The sequence below is a fragment of the Bombina bombina genome, chromosome 1, assembly GCF_027579735.1.
Source record: "Bombina bombina isolate aBomBom1 chromosome 1, aBomBom1.pri, whole genome shotgun sequence".
Taxonomy (NCBI): Eukaryota; Metazoa; Chordata; class Amphibia; order Anura; family Bombinatoridae; genus Bombina; species Bombina bombina.
The window spans coordinates 102008558-102034599 of NC_069499.1; the positions used below are offsets into that span (position 1 = coordinate 102008558).

The window sequence follows — 26042 nt, forward strand, 5'->3', positions numbered from 1 at the left end:
AGAATAGAGGTGGTTTGCTAAGTGCTGTTGAGCAAATTCCTTGCCGGTTATTCACAGTGTCTGTTTGTATGTGATTTTGCAATCAGCTAAGGTAGTTTTGCTGCAAGAACAATTAACCTGTGCCTAAGGACACTAATGTTTGAAATCCAGCCCTGTCCTATAATAAACTGGCAGTGTTCATTGTTAAAATCGTATTTATAGATGATTTCTAAACAAAATATTATATTGAGTAGTTTTGTTTAAGCGCCTTTCTTTTTGCAGCAAAGGTTAACGTAAAAATAAATAATAAAGATTTCATTTAAAATGTTTTCTAGGACAAAGATGTAGATTTTCACTGCAGGTTATTCTGTTTTGTAAGTTGTGGCTTTACACATTTACATGTGATTTACTGTGTTTTGGTTCTTGAGTAAACCAAAAGAGAGGGCAGACCCTGCAGTCGCACAACTGGTTACATAACTTACATAGTTGGTTGTGCCTGGACTTGACAAATCCAGGGAGCCATACAATTCTTAGATTTTTTTTTTTATGTATAAAAAGTCCTAGTTTTGCTTTTATACTAAACTAAATTCCAATTAATTGGTTATAAGCTTGTATAATATGATAATATTCTGTACAGATTAATGCATTTTTTTTATTGAGAAATCTATGTTTAACAGTTATTTTTTAAAAATCGCAATTAAAATCACAATCGCTATAATTCATGGCCAAAATCGTGATAATCATTCTTCCCCATATTGCACAGCCCTAATATATAAAAAATATCTTACTGACTAAGCAACAATACAGTACAAAATGAGTCAAAGATGTTTTAAACGGCTCCTGTTTTTAATAATAATAAAGAGCTTTAAGATGTTTACACACAGATTGTGTTCTTTATATAACAACTACTAACACAAGCAATAACAAAATATGTTTAACCCTATATAGTATGTTTGAGCCAATAAAAGTGTTAATTTTTCTAGGGAACCCAAATGCTTACAGTAGTGGTGATATAACCTGTGCAAACTTATGTTGCGCATGGTCAATCAGAGCGGATTTGCAGTAACATTGGGAGAGTGCCCTAGTTATTACAAACAGGGAAAAACGGCAAAGTAGAGTGGATATCTGCCTACAACAAACACATTATATATTCTCTCTGATTTGCTTTAATTACATTCCTATGAAACACCTTATTTTTAAAACTACTTTACATCATGCAATTATATTCACCTACAATATACTTTTGTATTAACTAGGACTCAGTAAATACATTCCATTCAGAATAATATTTTTTAAAAAATTTAAAAAAAAATTATGCTTACCTGATAATTTCATTTCCATCATTACGAGGAGAGTCCACGGCTTCATTCATTACTTGTGGGAAACAAACACCCAAGTTCTAGAGGACACTGAATTAAAACGGGAGAGTAAAAAGGAGACGGACCCTATTTTGAGAGCACCACAGCCTGCAAAACCTGGGAAATACAGAACCTGGCCACCAGGAGGAGACAAAGACACCACAGCCAAAGGCTTAAATACCTCCCCCACTCCCCTCATCCCCCAGTCATTCTGCCAAGGGAACAAGGAAAAGTAAAAGAAATATCAACAAAAGAAATTTAGGTCCGCCCAACGGAGAACCAGACGGGAGCCGTGGGCTTTCCTCGTAATGATGGAAATGAAATTATCAGGTAAGCATAATTTATGTTTTCCATCTAATACAAGGAGAGTCCATGGCTTCATTCATTACTTGTGGGAAACAAACACCCAAGCGCTAGAGGACACTGAATTAAAACGGGAGAGTAAAAAGGAGGCGGACCCTATTTTGAGGGCACCACAGCCTGCAAAACCTTTCTCCTAAAAGCTGCTTCAGCCGAAACAAAAACATCACATTTGTAAAACTTTGAAAAAGTATGTAAGGAGGACCAGGTAGCTGCCTTACAAATCTGCTCCAAAGAGGCCTCATTCTTAAAAGCCCAAGAAGAAGTCACAGCTATAGTTGAGTGAGCCGTAATCCTCTGAGGAGGCTTATGTCCCGCTGTCTCATAAGCAAAGCGAATCATGCTCCTCAGCCAAAAGGATAAGGAAGTGGAAGAAGCCCTCTGCCCCTTGCGCTACCCTGCATAGACAACAAACAAAGCAGAAGTTTGTCTGAAATCCTTCGTAGCCTGAAAATAGAATTTAAAATTTGGAATCACATCCAAGTTATAAAGTAACCGTTCCTTCAAAGAAGAAGGTTTAGGACACAAGGAAAGAACCACGATTTCCTGATTAATGTTGTGATCAGACACAACCTTAGGGAGAAATCCCAGTACAGTGCGAAAGACAGCCTTATCTGCATGGAAAACCAGGTAAGGAGGCTCACATTGCAAGGCCGCTAATTCAGAGACTCTGCGTGCCGAAGCAATGGCCAGTAGAACCTTCCAAGACAGAGTCAAGAGAATGCATAGGCTCAAACGAAGCCCCCTGCAAAACCTTAAGAACCAGATTAAAACTCCAAGAAGAGCAGAATGTCTAAACACAGGCCTGATCCTTGACAGAGCCTGAAAAAAAGACTGTATATCAGGGAGCTCAGTGAGCTTCTTGTGTAACAATACAGATAGAGCTGAAATCTGTCCCCTTAAGGAACTGGCGGCAAGTCCCTTCTCCAGACCTTTCTGGAGGAAGGAAAGAATTCTGGATACCCTGACCTAATGCCAGGAATATCCACGAGTTTCACACCAGAGTAAGTAGGTCCTCCACACCTTATGATAGATGCGACGGGTGACCGGCTTTCTGGCTTGAATGAGAGTATCAATCACCCTCTCAAAAAATCCTCTCCTGGCTAAGACTACGCGTTCAATCTCCACGCAGTCAGCCTCAGAGAATCTAGATTCTGATGCACAAAGGGGCCCTGTACCAGCAGATCCCTGCGACAGGGCAACCTCCATGGAGGGGACGATGACATCCCCACTAGATAGGCAAACCACGTCCTCTGTAGCCACAACGGAGCAATCAGAATAGTTGATGCTTGCTCCTGTTTGATGCCTGCCACTACACAAGGTAGAAGTGGTAACGGTGGAAATATGTAAACTAGGTTGAATCCCCAAGGCATCAGTTCTGCCTGGGGATCCCTGGACCGGGACCCGAATCTGGGTAGCTTGAAATTGAGCCTAGACGCCATGAGATCTATCTGGAAACCAGAGAACTCTTTCCTGAGTTGATCTTCCATCCATGAGATTGCAGAAGAAGAAGAGCTCTCGAATGGTCTTCTGCCAGCTGGTAGGACGGAGCCTGAACCAGGATGTCTAAATAAGGAGCTACTGCTATCCCTCTGGATCTCGCCAATGCGAGCAGAGCTCCCAGAACCTTTGTGAAGATTCTTGGATCAGTAGCCACTCCGATCCAGAAAGGCGAACTTCAAGAACCTGAAGTGATCCTTGTGGATTGGCACATGAAGGTAAGAATCCTTCAAGTCTATTGTAGTCATAAAGTGACCCTCCTGAACTAGGGGCAGTATGGACCTTATCGTCTCCATTTTGAACGATGGAACTAACAGAAGCTTGTTTAAACACTTTAGGTCTAGAATCAGGCGAAACGTGCCCTCCTTCTTTGGTACCACGAAAAGGTATGAATAGTACCCTAGACCCCTTTCTGCTAGAGGAACCGGTACGATTACTCCTAGAAAGGAGAGATCCCTTACGCACTCTGAGTTTTGAAACCTATCCTGTAACCCTGGGCAACGACCTCAAGAACCCAAGGATCCTGCACGTCTCTCATCCAAGCCTCCGTGAAAAGAGATAGTCTGCCCCCTACAAGATCCAGAGACGGATCAGGGCCACCCCTTCATGCTGATTTTGTCTCGGACCCTTAGGTTTATTCTTCTTATCTTGCGGTAGAAAGGCACCTTTGCCCCCTGTAACCATGGATATGATGGAGTACAGGCCACGACCGAAAAGAATCTTTCCCTTAAATGGAAGGGAAAGCAACCTAGATTTTGACGTCATGTTAGCAGACCACGGCTTCAACCACAGAGCCCTCCAGGCCAAAACAGAAAAACCTGATGTCTTGGCATTCAATCTGCGTTATAGATATCACAAATAAACGAATTAGCCACCCTAAGGGCCTTAATTCTTTCTTGTATCTCATCAAGGGGAGTCTCCTGCCACCACAGCGACCGCGGCTGTAGGCCAAAATACGAACCCTGTGTGCTGAAACATCTTTCTTAACAGGGTCTCTAATTTCTTATCCATGGGTTCCTTAAATGACGAACTATCCTCGAGCGGGATAGTGGTGCGCTTAGCAAGCATGGAGATAGCTCCATCCACCTTAGGGACAGATCCTCATAGCTCTCTAGCTGAGAGTCTGGAACCGGGAACAATTTTTTAAACGAAGAAGGGTAGAAACACGATCCAAGTCTCTCCTATTCATTTTTAATAATATTCGCTATCTTTACGGGAACCAAGAAAGTCTGGGGCACTACCCTGTCCTCGTAAACCTTATCAAGCTTAGGAATAGAAGATTCCTCCGGTAACTTCGGTTCCAGAACCTCTAGAGAAGCCAATACCTCTTAATAAAAAGCGTAAGTTCTCCATCCTAAACCTAAAGTTTATTTCCTCTGCCGGCGGAGCTTTAGAGGCCGCAGATTCCGACCTAGAGAGAGTGTCTTCCGAAGTATCGGAATCTTCTGCATCAGTGGATAGCCTAGGCTCAGATACATCCAACGGAGTAGATGACTCCTGGGAAGGATAGCAATGTTTAACCTTTTGCGGTTGCTTAGCAGGGCGAGGCAAAGCACTAAAAAACGCGCATACCTCTGTTTGCAACTGCTCTGCAAAATCAGGCGGCAACGTGGCCCCTCCCACAGGAGGATTAGAAGTGCACTGGGGGGCTGCATGTGTAATCGGAGATGAATGTAGGGAACGCACCTCACGGGTCGGAGACGGCTCAGTGGTACTAAACATCTTATTTCTTTTAGATATCACTATTTTATCGAGGCATGTGGAACATAGTTGAGCTGACTGGTATACTGAAGCCTCCTCACAATAAACACAGGCATTAGATTTAGATAAAGAGGGAGTACCCTCTAACATATCAGAGTCCTCCATAGCTTACACCTTTAATAAGGACTATAGAAAAGAATAAACTGCACCTTTATACTCCCAATGGCCGGGGCACTCACCACCTCCTATGACCCAGGCCCACAGAGAACTTGTTTTCGTCTCCTGCAACCAACGGTCCAGAAAAGGAAAAGAAAGAAGCCACACCCGGTCACATGGAGTACCGTGCAGGACCACCCCTGCAGACAAGGAAAAGCACGCCAACTAAAACAAGCTGCGCAGTAATCAAAGGCCTGACTGTTCCACATTGCCAGAGCCACATCTCACACATGTTGCAGCAAAAAAAACCCACAATAAAGCAATTATGTATACATCCCCCCCTGTTCAATAATCACCGTCCGGAGATATTAACCCTTGTTTCTATACAGATAAAAGGAGCCACACTGTGACCCTGTCTTCTTGCGTTATTATAAATAAAAAATTAAACAATCTTACCAGAATCAATGCCGTGGAACAGGAACACGGCCTCTCAAGTTTGACAGTGTGTAGCATCGCTCCTGACATGGACTTGCGTGAAAGAAAGCAGGCAGTGAAACCAAGTCTAGATGGTTTCGCAGAAAGACTCTCCCTGCATCTCCAGACCCTAACATTGTCAATGCTCTCACTGAGAGGCTGACAAGACTACTCCGAAATCTTCTGACACCTCTTTGCCATCCTCCTGTGAAGAAAGGCAAAGAATGACTGGGGGATGAAGGGAGTGGGGGAGGTATTTAAGCCTTTGGCTGGGGTGTCTTTGCCTCTTCCTGGTGGCCAGGTTCTGTATTTCCCACAAGTAATGAATGAAGCCGTGGACCCTTCTCGTATTAGATGGAAAGTTGAATTTGCAATACATACATGTAAAGTTTATATATGAATATTATCAGCATCTGCACTAGTCTCTGACTACAGGCTATACCTACCAACCTCTGATCACTGGCTATACCTGCCAACCTCTGACCACTAGCTATACCTGCCCGTTTCTGACCACTGGCTATAACTGTCCGCCTCTGACCACTGACTATACCTGGCCGTCTATGACCACCGGCTATACCTGCCTGCCTCTGACCACTGGCTATACCTGACCATCTCTGAGGACTGGCTACACCTGCCCGTCTCTGAGCACTGGCTACACCTACCCATCTCTGACCACTGACTATACCTGCCTGCCTCTGACCACTGGCTATATCTGCCTATATTTTATATTGTATATTGATTAGTTTAGTTTCCTGAAATACCTTACTTGTATGTCTCACCGGGCATAAGCTAAGCTGATCCTTCTAAGCACATTAAAAATACATTTCATAAGCAAAAAATATTATGAAATTCAAAAGCAAATCATTATTTGAAAGGTGTCTTTCAGCAGATACAGACTCTGTTAAATATAATGAAACAAAGGAACTTGCTACCTTATCAACAGTTGGAAGAGCGGATGCCCAGTTCTTTCCTTGTGAGAATCTGGGGAACCCAACTGCCTTTCTTAGGTAACGTTCATGGATCTCACAGGTGTTTAGGAGGTACAAGGCACAAGATACAGCATATCCACCCCAGTTAGATACACCTATAAAACAGGGAATAATAAAATGTATTTACAGTCATAAGAACATACAATTAAACAAAAGAGGGTATGAGCATCAGCTTGCTCTTCCTAGCACGATCAAGTTTTAAATTAAACACAGAAGAATATTTAGCAACATGTTTTTAGATGCCAATATATTTAGTATAGAAATATTAGAAATAACTTTTATTATATGAACTGCAACCTCCACCTGGGAAAACATTTAAAAAGACTAAACTCAAAATTAGCACCATCAAATGTGTAAAATGATCTCCTTTCTATTACCCCAGAGACTGGAGTGCATACTACATAACTGATGCAAATACATGCACATGTAGACCACTGGTTTTCAAACTTGTCCTCGGGCCTCCCTAACAGGCCAGATTTCGAGGATATCTGCATTAGAGCACAGGTGAAATAATCAGCTAATTAGTAAACATGGTTATTTTACCTGATCTAATCCAAGGTAATCCTTAAAAGCTTGCCTGCTAGGGAGGCCTGAGGACAGGTTTGAAAACCAGTGCTATAGAGGGATTCCTTAGATCAGTGGACAAGCTTCTTTAGTCCATAACAAAGTAAAACAGGTTACCATACACAAGAGGGTGTTCAAGGGGTGTATCCCTGCATTGTTCTAGATTTGCAAGACCCTGCAATTATTGTTAATAATATATATATATATAAAAAAGCTTATAATACATGTATTTTGTGTGCAGTATTATTGATATTGTCAGGAACTACCAAACCGTTTTTATTTTATTCCATAGTCAGCCCTTTTTCCAGCGCTCTCAAAATGGAACCATTGTGCAAAATGCAGGACAACTCTGAACACTGGTTAATTAACTAGTAAAAAAAGGGTAACTGATTGCAAATAAAAAGCTATATTGTTTTATTTTTACAATTTTATATTTATTTAATATTTTCTATTTGAGTGAAATGTTTTAAGCTTACAGATAGGACTTTGTTCTGCTATTTCCACTGCAGCTAACTTTTTGCGCTTCATCTTTAATTTGTTTTTTATTTGAGATGTAGCACTTATGTATACTGAATTAAGTGCTTTATGTTTACGCGCACATACCACCTTCTACTACTTATCCCTAGCTTTATTTTTTCATTTTCAAAATCCCAATCCTGCTGCCGTACCTCTCTAGCTCAAGAGTAAGACACTAGACAAGAAGAGTTTACTGCCTTGCAAATTTAGGGCTGCGGAAAAATTTAAAGGGACATGAAAGTCATGGTTTAGACACAGCATGAAATTTTTCATTTTACTTCATTCTCTTGGTATCCTTTGTTGAAATACCTGGGTAGGTTCAAAAGCACCAATACACTAGTGGGAGCTAACTGCCGATTGGTGGCTATGCACATATGCCTCTTGTCTTTGGTTCACTAGATGTGTTCATCTAGCTCTCAGTTGTGTACTGATTTGCAAGGGTTAAACAGATAGTACGAAACAGTGTAACAATAAAACAGAACTATTTCGTTTTGCAGTTTTCTGTCTGTTTGTAATTGCTATGGTAATACTGGGGGCGCACAAATGTACCCAACACCACCTTAAACTACTGCCAGGTTTGCATTCTGAGATTATATCACTCCAACAGCAGCAGATGCAACAACTGAATGCTTATGCTCAAATTACTTACAGTGAAATTCAGTTTACCTTAACATTTGATTCAAGAGAAAACATGTAAATTGGCAAAAAAAATATTTAAAAAAGCAAAATAAACATTGAGGATTTTATGGTATACTCATTCTACTAATGTGCAAGGGAACAGTAATTCTATTACTTAAAGGGACATCATGTGTTAGAGCATTTTATAAGTGGACTCTGTTTGCATATGACTGTGTTTAACCCCTGCAAAGTAGCCACCATGTAAGTTTAATATTTACTTTCAAGACCGAGTAATGTTATCTTGTAAGATTTCATAATCAAAAAGAGGAAGAATCCCTCTAAAAGGCAGGCTGTGTACTAGCAGGAAACCAGAGACCTCCTCCATGTGTTAAACTCAGCCATGCTCCTGTTGCCTCTGTCTGGTATTGATCGCTTTGGTGGGATTAGTGTAGACATCAACAATTATTCTCAACAAAAGCTTTTAGTTCCCCAGAATTCTCCTCACAGGCAAATATTTTGCATTTTCTTGGAAGTGAAATTACTCTGCATTATCTGACCAGCTATGCATCTGAAGCTCACTGAATTATAGAATGTTCCTATCATTTATACGTTTATATATTAATTATGTGCTTTTGTTCATGGAATAATTGTAAAACTATGTGCGTGCAGAAGGATTAACCCTACTTTATTCTTCATCAGTCTGTGATTGCCTGCACATTATATAAATCGTATTTAACCATTTTATCCCCAGGACCTAAAGTTTTCAAATGCTGCAGTTGCTTAGAGGTGGTACATACCGCAGAATATTAATTCTTTGGGTAAAACTTGCTCTTTTAAACATTTTAGAAATGTCATAAATGTTAAGTAAATTTAATAATTATACATGATTGTATCATTGCAGGGAAGGTTTGCGCTCACAAGAGCGCGCTTCCATAGACTCCGATGGGAGCCTCGTTCTAATACCATGAAACACTGCCCAGAACTTAGTGCAGTGAAGGTGGTAAGTTGCGCAATGATGGGCAGCAAAGTGTAAATATATACAGGGAGTGCAGAATTATTAGGCAAATGAGTATTTTGACCACATCATCCTCTTTATGCATGTTGTCTTACTCCAAGCTGTATAGGCTCGAAAGCCTACTACCAATTAAGCATATTAGGTGATGTGCATCTCTGTAATGAGAAGGGGTGTGGTCTAATGACATCAACACCCTTTATCAGGTGTACATAATTATTAGGCAACTTCCTTTCCTTTGGCAAAATGGGTCAAAAGAAGGACTTGACAGGCTCAGAAAAGTCAAAAATAGTGAGATATCTTGCAGAGGGATGCAGCACTCTTAAAATTGCAAAGCTTATGAAGCGTGATCATCGAACAATCAAGCGTTTCATTCAAAATAGTCAACAGGGTCGCAAGAAGCGTGTGGAAAAACCAAGGCACAAAATAACTGCCCATGAACTGAGAAAAGTCAAGCGTGCAGCTGCCAAGATGCCACTTGCCACCAGTTTGGCCATATTTCAGAGCTGCAACATCACTGGAGTGCCCAAAAGCACAAGGTGTGCAATACTCAGAGACATGGCCAAGGTAAGAAAGGCTGAAAGACGACCACCACTGAACAAGACACACAAGGTGAAACGTCAAGACTGGGCCAAGAAATATCTCAAGACTGATTTTTCTAAGGTTTTATGGACTGATGAAATGAGAGTGAGTGTTGATGGGCCAGATGGATGGGCCCGTGGCTGGATTGGTAAAGGGCAGAGAGCTCCAGTCCGACTCAGACGCCAGCAAGGTGGAGGTGGAGTACTGGTTTGGGCTGGTATCATCAAAGATGAGCTTGTGGGGCCTTTTCGGGTTGAGGATGGAGTCAAGCTCAACTCCCAGTCCTACTGCCAGTTTCTGGAAGACACCTTCTTCAAGCAGTGGTACAGGAAGAAGTCTGCATCCTTCAAGAAAAACATGATTTTCATGCAGGACAATGCTCCATCACACGCGTCCAAGTACTCCACAGCGTGGCTTGCAAGAAAGGGTATAAAAGAAGAAAATCTAATGACATGGCCTCCTTGTTCACCTGATCTGAACCCCATTGAGAACCTGTGGTCCATCATCAAATGTGAGATTTACAAGGAGGGAAAACAGTACACCTCTCTGAACAGTGTCTGGGAGGCTGTGGTTGCTGCTGCACGCAATGTTGATGGTGAACAGATCAAAACACTGACAGAATCCATGGATGGCAGGCTTTTGAGTGTCCTTGCAAAGAAAGGTGGCTATATTGGTCACTGATTTGTTTTTGTTTTGTTTTTGAATGTCAGAAATGTATATTTGTGAATGTTGAGATGTTATATTGGTTTCACTGGTACAAATGGGTATATATTTGTTTTTTGTTAAGTTGCCTAATAATTATGCACAGTAATAGTCACCTGCACACACAGATATCCCCCTAAAATAGCTATAACTAAAAACAAACTAAAAACTACTTCCAAAACTATTCAGCTTTGATATTAATGAGTTTTTTGGGTTCATTGAGAACATGGTTGTTGTTCAATAATAAAATTAATCCTCAAAAATACAACTTGCCTAATAATTCTGCACTCCCTGTATGTATATGAATATATACATATATATTTATGTGTTTATATGTGTATATACACATATTAACACATAAATATATATGTATATAAGCATATACATATATATTTTGAGCAATAACACAGTCCCAATAATAGACCGCAATGTAAAGGCACGTATCACTGCTGTTTTTTTTCTAACATCCCACATCCGCAAACTTTAAGACCTTAAAACTGCTTAGTGCAGTTATAATTTAATTTTTTTAAATGCAACTTTTTTTTTTTTTAAATATATTTTTTATTGAGGTATCTCATCCAACAAAACAAAAACAGAAACAGTTAACATCATGTAACACAAGACATATGTAGGTGTGTCTACCTCATTTTACAAAGTAAGACAGAAACTATTATATAGGACATGTCTCGCCAAGGTTTCCCTCATCGCTCAGTATCGCGGAGGGGGGACGAAGATACCTGGTTTTCATATATATTTATTTTTTTAATTTATGCATCCATTCCAAGAAACCGGATCCCTTCAAAGAACATTTCAATCATTAAATAGAACACTTGTAGAAAAACAGGAATAACTTAACAGAGGTGAATATAATCAATAAGGCTTCAGTCTGGTGTCTTCTAGAAGCTAGTAATCCAGCACCTTGGATCAAATATGATAATAACAGCATGGTAATTACAAAGATACACCGATGGAAGCCCATCATGTTTCTAGGAAGAGTGGAAGGAAAGTAGATAGGAAGAATAAGAGACAGAAAAAGGAAAAGAGAAAGGGGAGGGAGAGGTAAGGAGGGGGGAGGGGGAAGGAAGCTGAACGTACACATACCCTTTCATTCTAGTTAGGATGGGCGGGGGCGTGTAAGGTCCTCCCATAGGGTCCAGATCTCTGAGTGGAGGCCTAGCATTCCCTTGTTGAGAAATACTACCTCCTCCATTGTTTTAATGTATGACAGCAGTTCAACCATTTATTGCAAGGGGGGAGTAGATTTCTTCTTCCAGTGTCTGGCAATTATCAATTTGGTCGCCATAAAAATATAGATGTAAAGAAATTTCTGGGGTTTAGGTAGCTTAGGAATATTAATGTGCAAACGATATGTTTCAGGGCCCACCTCTGTTGGGAGTTTCAACTGTCTGCATAAATTTATAACCTCGATCCACAATTTTTTAATATTCGGGCACCCCCACCAAATGTGTATGTCATCATCCACTTGACCGCAGCCTCTCCAGCATTCCGCAGTATTAGTAGGCAAAATCTTACTCAGTCTCCTCGGGACCCAATGCCATCTTGTTAGTATCTTATAGAATAACTCAAAGAGAGTGATACAGTGTTTAACTTGTTTAGTGTCCATTATCACTTTTGACCAAAGTTTGGGTTCTACTACTATCTGCAAATCCCTCTCCCAGGCTAAGATATTGTGCATTTTGTTTTCCATGTGCTGCTGGCAGCCATTTTACTTACCTCTCTTCCTGACTATGGTGCATTGTGGGGGATGCTGCTCATTTCCTGCACTTCCTTTTATGGCCAGACTGGTGTGCATCATCTGTGTGAGACAGGATGCAGTCTCAGAATTGTGATGTCATCACTTATTATTTAAAGGGCCTCTGTTCAGTATGCTTTGCCTTTGCGTTGTCTCAGACCTGTTTGTGAGAGTTCCTATGTATTACCTGGCTGTCTTACGTCCTTCCTGGTTCCTGATCCCTGGCTGTTTTCCTTGTTCCTAATTCCGGCTTGTCTGACTATTCGCTTTAGCTCCTGACTCGGCTCGTCTGACTACCAGTTCTGGTTTTGACTCCTGGCTTGTTATTTGACTTGTGGACTTTTTATTACTTTTTGTTATTAATAAAGGTGTGATTATTTTTGCACTTCTCATCTCAGTCTGATTCCTGGCACCCTGACATTACGCAAAGGCCATGAATCCTGATGGTGCTAATAATCCACCTTTACCTGCCATCATTTCCAGGATGGATGAACAGGATCACCGCTTGGATCAATTTGCACTAGCCCTGCAAACCCTGCTGACTCGCACTGCACATTTGGACCAAAGTGTCCCACAAGCTATGGCTGCTCCTGTTTCCGCTGCTGCACCTAGTCCTACTAGGAGCATGTCCGGTTCTGCACCTCTACCTCAGCGATATGGAGGCGATCCTATTCAGTGCAGAGGGTTTTTGAACCAGGTGGGCATTTACTTTGAGATGTTACCTCAGGCGTTTCCCTCTGACAGAGCTAAGGTGGGATTTCTCATCTCGTTACCCTCTGACACAGCTCTTGCCTGGGCTAATCCCTTGTGGGAGACTAATAAACCTGTGATTTCAAATTACCCTGAATTTGTGGCCTCCTTTCGAAGGGTATTTGATGTTCCGGCTCGCTCCTCCTCTGCTGCTAAACGACTCATGTTCATTCAGCAAGGTACAAGATCTGTTGCTCTTTATGCTATTGAGTTCCGTACGCTTGCCGCAGAGGTTGGTTGGAACAATGAAGCCCTTGTTGACGCCTTCTTTCATGGGTTCTCTGATGCGATTAAAGACAAAGTTGTTGCCAGAGATTTACCAGATGATCTCGAGGCATTGGTGTCTTTTTTGATCCTAATTGACATCAGACTCAGAGAGAGGCCCACTTTCAAGGAGCGCTTGCAGAAGTCTCCTGTTCCGTTGTCTCCTACGTGTTCGTTCCCACCCATGCCTCCCTCTCCTCCCATGCCTCCTGGTCCAGAGTCACCAGGTACTGCTGAGCCGATGCAGTTGGGATTCACGCGTCTCTCCACGGCGGAGAGGGCCTTTAGGAGGAGGGAGGGGCTCTGCCTCTATTGTGGGTTACAGGGCCACCTTTTGAAGTCTTGTCCTACACGGCCGGGAAATGCTCACACCTAAGGTCCTGTCGGGGGCAGAACTTGGGTGGTTTATCCTCATCCCTGGAACCGCTTAAGGAGAAACCTTTGGTCACGGTTGTAGTTGGGTGGATTCCTCCATAGTCACCCAGGCTCTTGTTGACGATGCTGCGGACTATTTCATTGACAGTGCTTTTGTATCAAAGCAATCCATTCCTGTTTTGCCTTGGTCCGTTCCGCTTGCTATTGAGGCCATTGATGGCAGGCCCCTTTAGCCCGCACTCGTTACTCACGAAACTGCTCCGTTGTCCATGGCTGTTGGGGCTCTCCATTTTGAAACCCTCCAGTTCCAGGTGATAAACTCTCCGCATTTTTCGGTTGTTCTGGGTTATCCCTGGCTCCAAAAGCACAATCCCTGTCTCGACTGGCGCAGGTCCGAAATTTTGTCGTGGTCCCCGCAATGTATTTCCACTTGTCTTTGGAAACCAGTTAAAGTCTTGTGCACTTCTTCGGTATCTCAATTTCCAGAGGAGTCCGAGAGTTCCTAGACGTTTTTGACAAGGTGCGTGCCGGTACGTTGCCTCCTTACCGGTCTTACGATTGTGCCATAGACCTGCAACCCGGAGCCATTCCTCCTCGGGGCTGGGTTTACCCTCTGTCTGTTGCAGAGAATTGTGCTATGGAGGAGTATGTTGCCGATGCTCTGTCACGGGGGATCATCCGCAAATCCTGCTCTCCTGCAGGGGCTGGCTTCTTCTTTGTGAAGAAAAAGGGTGGCGAGTTAAGACCATGCATCGATTATAGGGGTCTTAATCGTCTTACCATTAAGAATGCTTACCCTATTCCGCTCATTACGGAACTCTTTGACCGCCTCAAGGGCCTATGTAATGCTCCTGCTGCTTTCCAGGAATTTATTAAATGATGTCCTACGAGATATGTTGCAACAGTGTGTTGTGGTGTACTTAGACAACATCCTCATACACTCACCCACACTTGAGGCTCATCGTTCTGATGTTACACGGGTTCTTCAGAGACTACGTGAGAGCGGCCTGTTTTGTAAACTCGAGAAATGTGAGTTCCATCAGACTCAAGTAATCTTCCTAGGTTATGTTATCTCCGTTGCAGGGTTCTCCATGGATCCTGACAAGTTATCTGCAGCTCTGCAGTGGCCTCGCCCAGTTGGTCTTCGGTCTATTCAACTTTTTTTTGGGTTTGCCAATTACTATAGAAAGTTTATTAAAAACTTTTCTTCCTTGGTCAAACCTACCACAGACATGACCCGTAATGAGAATGATCCACTCCATTGGTCACCTACTGCCATTAAGGCCTTTGATAGTCTTAAGACTGCCTTTGCTGCCGCTCTTGTCTCAACGTCCTACGCCTGACGGTTCCTTGCATCCGTGTGGTTTCTTCTCTAAGAAATTGTCTCCAGCGGAGTGCAATTATGAAATTGGCAACAGGGAATTACTGGCCATAATTTTGGCACTCAAGGAATGGAGGCATCTTCTCGAGGGTACTAGCGTGCCAGTGCTCATTCTTACTAACCACAAGAATTTAACTTATCTATCTGAAGCAAAACGTTTGTCGCCCCGACAGGCCAGATGGGCGCTATTTTTGTCTCGGTTTAATTATGTGGTCTCCTACCTGCCTGGTAGTAAGAATATTAGGGCTGATGCCCTCTCTCGACAATTTTCGCCTCTGTCCAAGGAGGAGTCTGTACCTACTCCTGTTATACCTCCTGACCATATTTTAGCTACCATACGTACTAATTTGACTTTTCCCTTGGGGGAGGAGATCCTGGCTGCACAAACCAATGCACCTCCTGAGAAACCTAGTGGTAAGTGTTTTGTTCCTGAGAATCTTCGAACTAAACTTTTGCACACTTACCACTATCCTAAAGCCGCAGGTCACCCACGCAAGAACCAAATGATTTGGTCTGTCACTCGACAATTCTGGTGGCCAGGTCTTCGTTCTGATGTTGCTGCGTATGTTGCCTCCTGCTCAGTTTGCGCACAGAATAAGACTCCTCAACGTCTTCCTGTGGGTCTTCTTCAACCTATTGCTAATAGTGAGCATCCTTGGATACATCTTTCCATGGACTTCATTGTCGAGCTCCCTGTTTCCAATGGCAATACTGTTATCCTTAGGGTGGTTGACCGTTTTTCTAAAATGTCACATTGCATTCCCTTGATGAAGTTGCCTACCGCTCAGGAGCTTGCTTCAATTTTTGCCCGGGAGGTCTTCTGTTTACATGGGTTACCAAAGGAGATAGTGTCAAACCGGCATAGCCAGTTTGTCTCCAGATTTTGGCGTTCCTTTTGTGCTCAAATGGGGATCCAGCTTTCCTTCTCCTCGGCATATCACCGTCAATCCAATGGGGCTGCGGAATGGTCTAATCAAGCTCTGGAACAGTTCCTCCGTTGCTATGTCTCAGATCACCACAATAATTGGTCTGAACTGTTACCTTGGGCAGAGTTTGCTCATAATAGTGCTATTAATGCTTCCTCCAAGTTATACCCCTTCATGGTGAATTATGGGTTTCAACCATCCTTGTTGCCCGATTCATTCATGTCTCAGGGTATTCCGGCTTTGGAGGAGCATCTCCGGCAACTCCGTTCCACGTGGGTGCAGATTCAGGATTGCCTTCATCGCTCTATGCAGCGCCAAAAGTTTCAGGCTGATCTCGTAGGAAAGTTTGGCTGTCCTCCCGCAACTTGAACCTTCGTGTGCCTTCCAATAAACTGGCTCCCCGTTATGTTGGTCCTTTTCGGATACTCCGACGGGTCAATCCTGTGGCCTACGCTCTTGACCTTCCTCCTGCAATGCCCATCTCCAATGTTTTTCATGTCTCCCTCTTGAAACCATTGCTTTGTAATCGGTTTACCACTGTGTTGCCTCGTCCCCGTCCTATCTTTGTTGACAACCATGAGGAGTATAAGGTCAGCAGCATTATTGACTCTCGTATGTCCAGGGGTTGTGTACAGCATTTGGTTCACTGGAGGGGCTACGGTCCGGAGGAGCGTTCTTGGGTTCCCTCCTCTGATGTTCATGCTCCCGCCCTCCTCCGTGCCTTCCATGCCCGTTTCCCCAATAAGCCTTTTGTTCTCCCGCGCAGGAGGGGTCGTTGAGGGGAGGGTACTGTCAGGGTTTTTTCCCTGTTTTGTTTGCCATGTGCTGCTGGCAGCCATTTTACTCACCTCTCTTGCTGACTATGGTGCATTGTGGGGGATGCTGCTCATTTCCTGCACTTCCTTTTATGGCCAGACTAGTATGCATCATCTGTGTGAGACAGGATGCAGTCTCAGAATTGTGATGTCATCACTTATTATTTAAAGGGCCTCTGTTCAGTATGCTTTGCCTTTGCGTTGTCTCAGACCTGTTTGTGAGAGTTCCTGTGTATTACCTGGCTGTCTAACGTCCTTCCTGGTTCCTGATCCCTGGCTTGTTCTTGACTCTGCTGTTTTCCTTGTTCCTGATTCCGGCTCGTCTGACTATTCGCTTTGGTTCCTGACTCGGCTCGTCTGACTACCAGCTCTGGTTTTGACTCCTGGCTTGTTATTTGACTTGTGGACTTTTTATTATTTTTTTTGTTATTAATAAAGGTGTGATTCTTTTTGCACTTATCGTCTCAGTCTGATTCCTGGCACCCTGACAAACTTCTGTTAAAAAATACACACAAAGTCTACATTGGAGGACAGAAAAAGATCCTTACGTGTTTCGTGCCTCTCGGCACTTAATCATAGGATGATCTGAGTATTCACCTTCATCCCCCTTTAAAGGAGCCATAACCCCCCACCCCCTTGACATGTGCAATTTTTGACCAAGTGACTAAAACACATAAGTGCATATGTGTTTTAGTCACTTGGTTAAAAATTCTTAAGTGTAGTCAAACTTGAAAATATTGTAAAGGTAGTAACACACAAACACAGAAACACACAGACACACGCATACACACACTCGCACATAAGGATTCACATATAGACACTGTAGCAGACACGCAAAGAAACATAAAAGCACACTCAGACACAGACACCCACACAGCACTTATTTACATTGACCTGACAAGTAATGAGGAAGACTACCGTTTTGTAAAAAAAAAAGGATATTTACAAGACAAAATATGGAGTTCTGATTATCTTTTTGTCAAGGAAGATGCCAACTATATGATGACAACAGCATGCAGTGGTTGAAAGGAAGGGCCCTGAACTGCCTAAACAATTCTTTAAAGGTTAAGTGGTGGATTGGTGACTTCCGGAAAGGTCTCATTAGTCTCAAGGTCTGTAGAAAGATGTGAATAATCAGTAGTAGGGTCAAAATGTCCTAAAAAGGAACAGACACACACACACAAACTTGCACATACACCCAAGGAAACACCCACCAAGACATCCACAGAAAACACACAAAGACATACACACACACAGACACACACAGAAAACACAAAGAGACACCAACAGAAAACACACAAAGACATACATACACACACACCCTCACTGAGACATTCACAGAAAACACACAAAGACATATGCACACACCCTCACAGAGAAACCCACAGAAAACACAGACATATGCACACACCCTCACAGAGACATCAACAAAAAACACACAGACATACATATACACACACACCATCATATAGACACCCTCAGAAAATGCACAAAGACATATGCACATACCCTCACAGAGACATCCACAGAAAACACAGAAATACATACATACACACACCCTCACAGAGACATCCACAGAAAATACACAGACATACATACACACACACACCCTCAACATAAAATGCACACACCCTCACAGAGACATCCACAGAAAATGCACAGACATATAAAAAACACACCCACTCACAGAGACACCCACAGAAAAGTCACAAAGACATACACACACATACTCACAGAGACATCCACAGAAAACACACAGACATACGCACACTCCCTCACAGAGACACTCACATAAAATGCACACACCCTCACAGAGACATCCACAGAAAATGCACAGACATACAAAAAACACACCCACTCACAGAGACACCTAGAGAAAATGCACAAAGACATATACGCACACACCCTCACAGAGGCATCCACAGAAAATACAGACATATATACACACACCCTCACAGAGACACCCACAGAAAACGCACACCACCTCACAGAGACATCCGCAGAAAATGTACAGACATACAAAACACACACACACAGAGACACCCACAGAAAAGTTACAAAGACATACGCACACATCCTCACAGAGACATCCACAGAAAACACACACACCTACGCACACACCCTCACAGAGACACCAACAGAAAATGCACAAAGACATATGCACAGAGATATCCACAGCAAACACAGACATACATACACACCCACCCTCCCAGAGGCATCCACAGAAAATACAAAGACATACACGCACACACATCCTCACAGAGACACCCACAGAAAATGCACAAAGACATACGGGGACACACCCTCACAGAGACATCCACAGAAAATGCACTAAGACATATGCACACACCCTCACAGAGACATCCACAGAAAATGCACAAAGACAGACACACACACCCTCACAGAGAGTCCCACAGAAAAAAATACATACACACTCATAGTGACACCAACAAAAGCACAAAGACAAACACAGACACCCACAGAAACACTCACAGGAGGTAAAATTTCTGCACATTGCCAACTGGAAAGTAATTAAAATATATATATATAAATAAAAAAATCATATCTGCTAAAAGGGCACCTACCATTTGTAACATTTCTACATGGTTTTAAATATAGAATTTCTACAGCATTGTCAAATAATCATAAATACACTGCTGCATATTGCTAAAGAAAATGTGTTTTTATGGACCACTGGCCCCACCATACAACTACCACACTGAAGTTACATTCCAAAATTACACCAAGAAATAAAAAACATTTACTAAGTAAGACACACATAGAAAACACACAAATACATACACACACACCCTCACTGAGACATTCACAGAAAATACACAAAGACATACACACACACTCTCACAAAGACACCCACAGAAAATGCACAAAGACACACACACACACACCATCACAGAGACACCCACAGACATATGCACACACCCTCACAGAGACATCCACAAAAAACACAGACATATACACACACACCCTCACGTAGACACCCACAGAAAATGCACACAGGCATATGCACATACCCTCACAGAGACATCCACAGAAACACAGACATACATACATACACACCCTCACAGATACATCCACAGAAAATACACAGACATACATACACACACACCCTCACAGAGACATCCACAGAAAATGCACAGACATACAAAAAACACACACACTCACAGAGACACCCACAGAAAATGCACAAAGACATCCGCACACATCCTCACAGAGAAATCCACAGAAAACACACAAACATACGCACACACCCTCACAGAGACACCAACAGAAAATGCACAAAGACATCCACAGAAAACACAGACATACATACACACCCACCCTCACAGAGGCATTCACAGACAATACAAAGACATACACACACACATCCTCACAGAGACACCCACAGAAAATGCACAAAGACATACGCACACACCCTCACAGAGACATCCACAGAAAATGCACTAAGACATACGTACACACCCTCACAGAGACATGCACAGAAAATGCACAAAGACAGACACACCCTCACAGAGAGACCCACAGAAAAAAAATACATACACACTCATAGTGACACCAACAAAAGCACAAAGACATAAACACAGACACCCACAGAGACACTCACAGGAGGTAACATTTCTGCATATTGCCAACTGGAAAGTAATTAAAATATATATATATAAATAAAAAAAATCATATCTGCTAAAAGGGCACCTACCATTTGTAACATTTCTACATGGTTTTAAATATAGAATTTCTACAGCATTGTCAAATAATCATAAATACATTGCTGCATATTCCTAAAGAAAATGTGTTTTTATGGACCCCTGGCCCCACCGTATAACTACCACACTGAAGTTACATACCAAAATTACACCAAGAAATAAAAAACATTTACTAAGTAAGTCCTACCTCCTCTGCAAATGAAAGTGATCTGCCGTCTGATTCAGGCACACACTGTACAAGCTGAAGTGCCAAGTTTGTCTCACACTATGCATAGTAGTTTAGTGCACACTCAGAAATCTTATCAAATGCTAATGCTTTACTCCTTGTAATGACATTTTCCACGCTCAATAGCACTCTGCTGTAGTGCCCTCTAGTGGCTGCCAAAATTTTAAAAAGTGGGCCCCTGACAGGAGTCACCCCTTTTACCCCCTGATGGCCCTGCATGCATGTATTATGAATACAAGAATTTGCAACAAGGAATATCTATGTAACACATTTGAGCTTGGAAAGACATATTTTTTCATACTCAAAAGCAAAAATTTACAAAAACACTGGGAAATTATAATAGTGGTTTATGTATGCATATGTACACATATGGAATTAAATATAATACATTTATTCCATAAAAACAAACCTCCATTTCGTTCAATGTTCAAATATATGCACATATAGATCTTACTTATAGGCAATTTAGTTATGAAACAGACTACTTCGTATACAAAAACAGATGCGAGTATAAGTATAGATACAGGAGAGTTGTGGTTTATACACATATATATATAGATTCATGTACTTGAATAATAAAATCCTATTTCATAGTTTCAATCCACTGTATCATTGAATATATATATATATATATATATATATATATATATATATATATATATATGTGTATAATTACCAAGGAGCTGTTTACATCATCATTGTCCAATCATTGATTTGGGCCTGACATAAGCTACTCCACAAAGTAGCTCATTTCCCATTCCATATTATTGCCCAGAGGTGTTCTAGTTTTCAATGTATAAATCCAACACAGTTCCTTTTTTCATTACAATTTTACTGGTGTTACCTCCCCTTGGTGGCAATGTTGCAATGTTTATAATCTTAACTCCTATCTATGGTTCATAAGTAAAGTGTATGCTATTAAAGTGCCTGGCGACATTACCGTCTTTATTATAGTTTTTAATGTGTCTTTTGTGTTCTCCAACTCTGGAACTCAAACTTGTAATGGCTGGTTATTTAACATGGGTCCATAAACGGGTGAATTTGCTTTTACGGGCGCAAGTTAAATTAACGCTCCACTTCTAATCTAGCGCAAAATGCAGTATAAAAAACTAACAATATATGAGGGGACGCAGAAATAATAGAATACAAATAATAATTACAAATAAAGAGGATAAAAAAGAAATATTAAAACAAATGTCCTAATAGTCCAGTGCAATCCAATGGGAGAAGAATCCAATCTGAATTGCCTAGCAATAGTATATGAAGCACCACTCCAGATGGCGCTCCCCGCTTTTTTTTTATTCATAGGACATTATAAAATAATGTGTTTTTTGAAGCGAAAAGTTTGGTATAGCCACCTTTGTGCATATTAAAGGGATATAAAAATGAAATTTATGCTTACCTGATAAATTTGTTTCTTTCTTGACACGGTGAGTCCACGGATCATCATAATTACTATTGGGAATATCACTCCTGACCAGCAGGAGGAAGCAAAGAGCACCACAGCAAAGCTGTTAAATACAACTCCCCTTACCCACAACCCCCAGTCATTCGACCAAAGGGAAAGGAGAAAGGAAGTAATATAAGGTGCAGAGGTGGTGTGGAGGAGGTGACGTAGCTACAGCCCAGGAGGTGTGTGAGCTGCTAACCAATCGTAGCCCTGGAATATTGGCAAAATGGAAATGCACTAATGGCGGGGTGCCAGCTTGAAAAAGAGTCGAGCCAACTCCATGAAGCAGAGGTAGAGATAAGCAGCACTCCAAAATCGTGGGGTAAAATCCAACAACTTTATTCTTTGTGTTAAAAACAAAATGTATGCAGCGCAGCACAGCACAATGCAGGTATCACAGACGGAAAGGGGAGCGGAGTCCTAACATGTTTCGTGCTATGCAGCACTTAATCATAGGATAGCTCCCCACCTGTGTAGTGCACCTTTTAAGGGTGTCTCAACCAATCCAATTTTAAAGGCTTGACACACCCTCAAGAGGAAATCCTTAGATATAGGATGTGCACTACAAAGGAGTAAAGAGTAACAAAGTGACATAAAATATAATTAAAAACAAACAATGCATGAAATGAAAAAACATATTGATACAAACTCTCAATATTATATATAAATAAAAAATATATAAATATGTCAATAATATGATCATGTAAATGTATCAGTGATAGAGAGTTTCGCTACACAATTCTAAAATTAGCTTCAAACATTTTCTGGACTAATGTTAATATCATAACATAAACTAATTTTCATTGGTTTATTGCTTAATTTATTTATTTATTTAAAGGACCATTATTCCTATCTCAATATGATGATGTACCATAAATCACAATAAGAAAAACCTGATGATGTCAGTACTTGCAAAATATTGATTCAATATGCAAAATATATTAATAAAACAATTGAGCAAACTGAAAGCTGTGTCCTTAAAGGGTTAAGGTATCAGTGAAACTATTATAAGAAGATCAATTCATAAATCCAAAACTAGACTGTTAAGAGAACAAACTTTACCCTCCAATATAAACAGGTATATCACAATGTAGAATAAATACATTAATATTATGTTAATGTGAAAACATATAAACACATAAATGTAATTATGAATATGTGATTATAAAATATTGATATTAATGTTGATATTGGAGTGTGAATGAGCCTATAAATGAACCAGAATAATGACACGTATGTCAACGCAATGAATGGTATATGCGATTAGCCATACAAAGCGCTCTCACTAAACGCTATTGAAATTATTCCACAAAATAGCTAATGTCCCATTCTTTATTGAGACCATGGGGTGCCCTCGTATTAAGTTTCCATATCCAGTATAATTCTTTTTTGGAAAGTATGGTATAAATATTTCCCCCCCGAATGGGCCTTTTGGCTAAATCTATCACTTTAACAGTAAACCTAGGTTGATCTGTAAAATGCAAACAATTGAAGTGTCTGGCTACACTAGAATCTTTATTGTAGTTTTTAATGTCTCTTTTGTGTTCTCCTATCCTGGATCTTAGGGCACGTGAAGTCTGACCTACATACTGCTCGAAACATAGGGTACACTCTATGAGATAGACTACAAAAGACGTTCCACAATTTGCATGATGGTTAATCTTAAAGTTTTCTTTGGTTGAATGGCTAGTAAAATCCATTCCCATCGATATCTGTTGGCATGTAAGACAACTTCTTGATAAACATTTAAAAGTCCCTTTCTTATTAAAGGGCCATAATACCCAAATGTTTAAACACTTGAAAGTGATGCTCCTGAACATCTCTATGTAAAAAAGAAATATATTTTACCTCAAAAGTTCCTCAGAAGCCACCTCCCATTGTAAAGGATTTCTAAGCAGCATTTTAGTGTGTCTGTCCTGGGACATCTGAAGGGATGAGCATCGTGCACTCTCATCTTATTTCACCAATCAGGTAAAGGAAGTTTACAATGAAATCTCATGAGAGTCAAGTCAAATCTCATGAGATCACAGTAAAAGTTCATGACCTCAGCACTGCTGATGCTGATTGGCTGCTGTTCATTTCTTTATTTTTTTTAATTTTTTTACCTGCAGCTGGGAGCAGCTGAGTATAACTTTTTACACAGAACCTACTCTGCTGAGCTGAGGAGATTGTGAGGTAAAATATCTTCCTTTTTTACATAGTGATGCTCAGGTGATATTTTCCTGTCAGCTTTTTACAGTTATACTGCATCAGTTTCAAGTGATTTAGCATATGAGTATTATGTCCCTTTAAGCCACTGAGTCCCTGTTTCTCTAGTATGGCTATTAATCATACTTGGGGAAAGCTTTTTAGCAAGTGTAGGTGCTTTTTTAGACACAAATTTGACTTTATCAACAATACCTGCTAAAGAATCATCTCCTTTAAGTATTGATAGATTTTTCTGATGATATTACATAAGTCATTGAATTGCAAAGAGAATTCAGTAGAGAAGACTACTGTGTCTTTATCAAACATCCCTTTCTTTGCACGATTATTGTCTCTTCCACGCAAAGGATTATAATTCTCTTTGACATCATCCAATGACCACTGTAATAAATCGGGGTCATAACCCCTGGCACTCAATCTATCCATCAATTTACTTGCTTGAAGATTAAACAAATCCTCTGAATTAGAGTTTCTATGAAGCCTGAGAAACTGGCTTTTGGGAATTGATTTTATTAAATGCTTGGGATTTGCGTGTAAAATCGTGTTGCCGGATGTCGGTTTTCTGTATGTATCTGTGATGATCTCGTTTAGTTCAACTGAACCATATAAGGTGAGATCCAAAAAGTGGACTTCTTTGTCTTGAATTTCTCCTGTAAACTTCAAATCAAGGAAATCTTCAAAGACAAAGTCACCTTTAACCGCAAAGATGAGATCATCGATGTATCTCATGTACATACAGATATTTTCAATGAATGGGTTGCTACTACTGCAGAGACTGCAGAGGTGCCTGAGGTTTATGTAAAAGAAACTGTCTGAAAATACAGGGCGGGCCGTGGACTGTGTCAAGAAAGAAGATCATCATAATTACTATTGGGAATCAATACCCAAGCTAGAGGACACGGATGATTAGGTAGGGACAAGACAGTTAGCCTAAATAGAAGGCACCACAGCTTGAAGAACCTTTCTCCCAAAAACAGCCTCAGCTGAAGCACAAGTATCAAATTTGTAAAATTTAGAAAAAGTGTGTAAAGATGACCAAGTGGCAGCCTTGCAAATCTGATCTACAGAAGCACCATTTTTGAGAGCCAAGGTAGAAGAAACAGCCCTCATGGAGTGAGCCGTGATTTTCTCAGGAGGCTGCTGACCAGCAGACTCATATGCCAAGCGAATAATACTCCTCAACCAACAAGAAAGCGAAGTAGCCATAGCTTTCTGACCCTTACACTTTCCAGAAAAGATAACAAATAAAGAAGAAGACTGACGAAAATCCTTAGTCGCCTGTAAATAATATTTCAAAGCACGAACTACATCAAGGTTGTGCAACAAACGTTCCTTATGAAAAGAAGGATTAGGACACAAAGAAGGAACAACAATTTCTTGATTAATATTCTTATCTGAAACAACCTTAGGAAGAAAAACTAAGGCAGTACGAGGTACTACCTTGTCAGAATGAAAAACAAGAAAAGGAGACTCACATTGCAAAGCAGAAAGCTCCGAAACTCTTCGAGCCGAAGAGATCGCAACCAAAAACAAAACTTTCCAGGTTAACAACTTAATATCCAAAGAATGCATAGGCTCAAATGGAGCCTGTTGAAGAACTCTGGAAACTAAATTAAGACTCCAAGGAGGAGACAAAAACTTAACTATAGGCCGGATTCTAACCA

General features: G+C 41.2%; 1 protein-coding gene across 1 annotated transcript in view; it reads right to left on the reverse strand.

Annotated features, from left to right (window-relative positions):
* Window positions 1-26042, reverse strand: part of DGLUCY (D-glutamate cyclase) — a 365542-nt gene that overhangs the window by 11138 nt on the left and 328362 nt on the right. The window contains exon 12 of the mRNA XM_053697558.1: window positions 6461-6612. Coding sequence (XP_053553533.1) covers window positions 6461-6612 — 152 coding nt within the window. The remainder of the gene's footprint in view (window positions 1-6460; window positions 6613-26042) is intronic.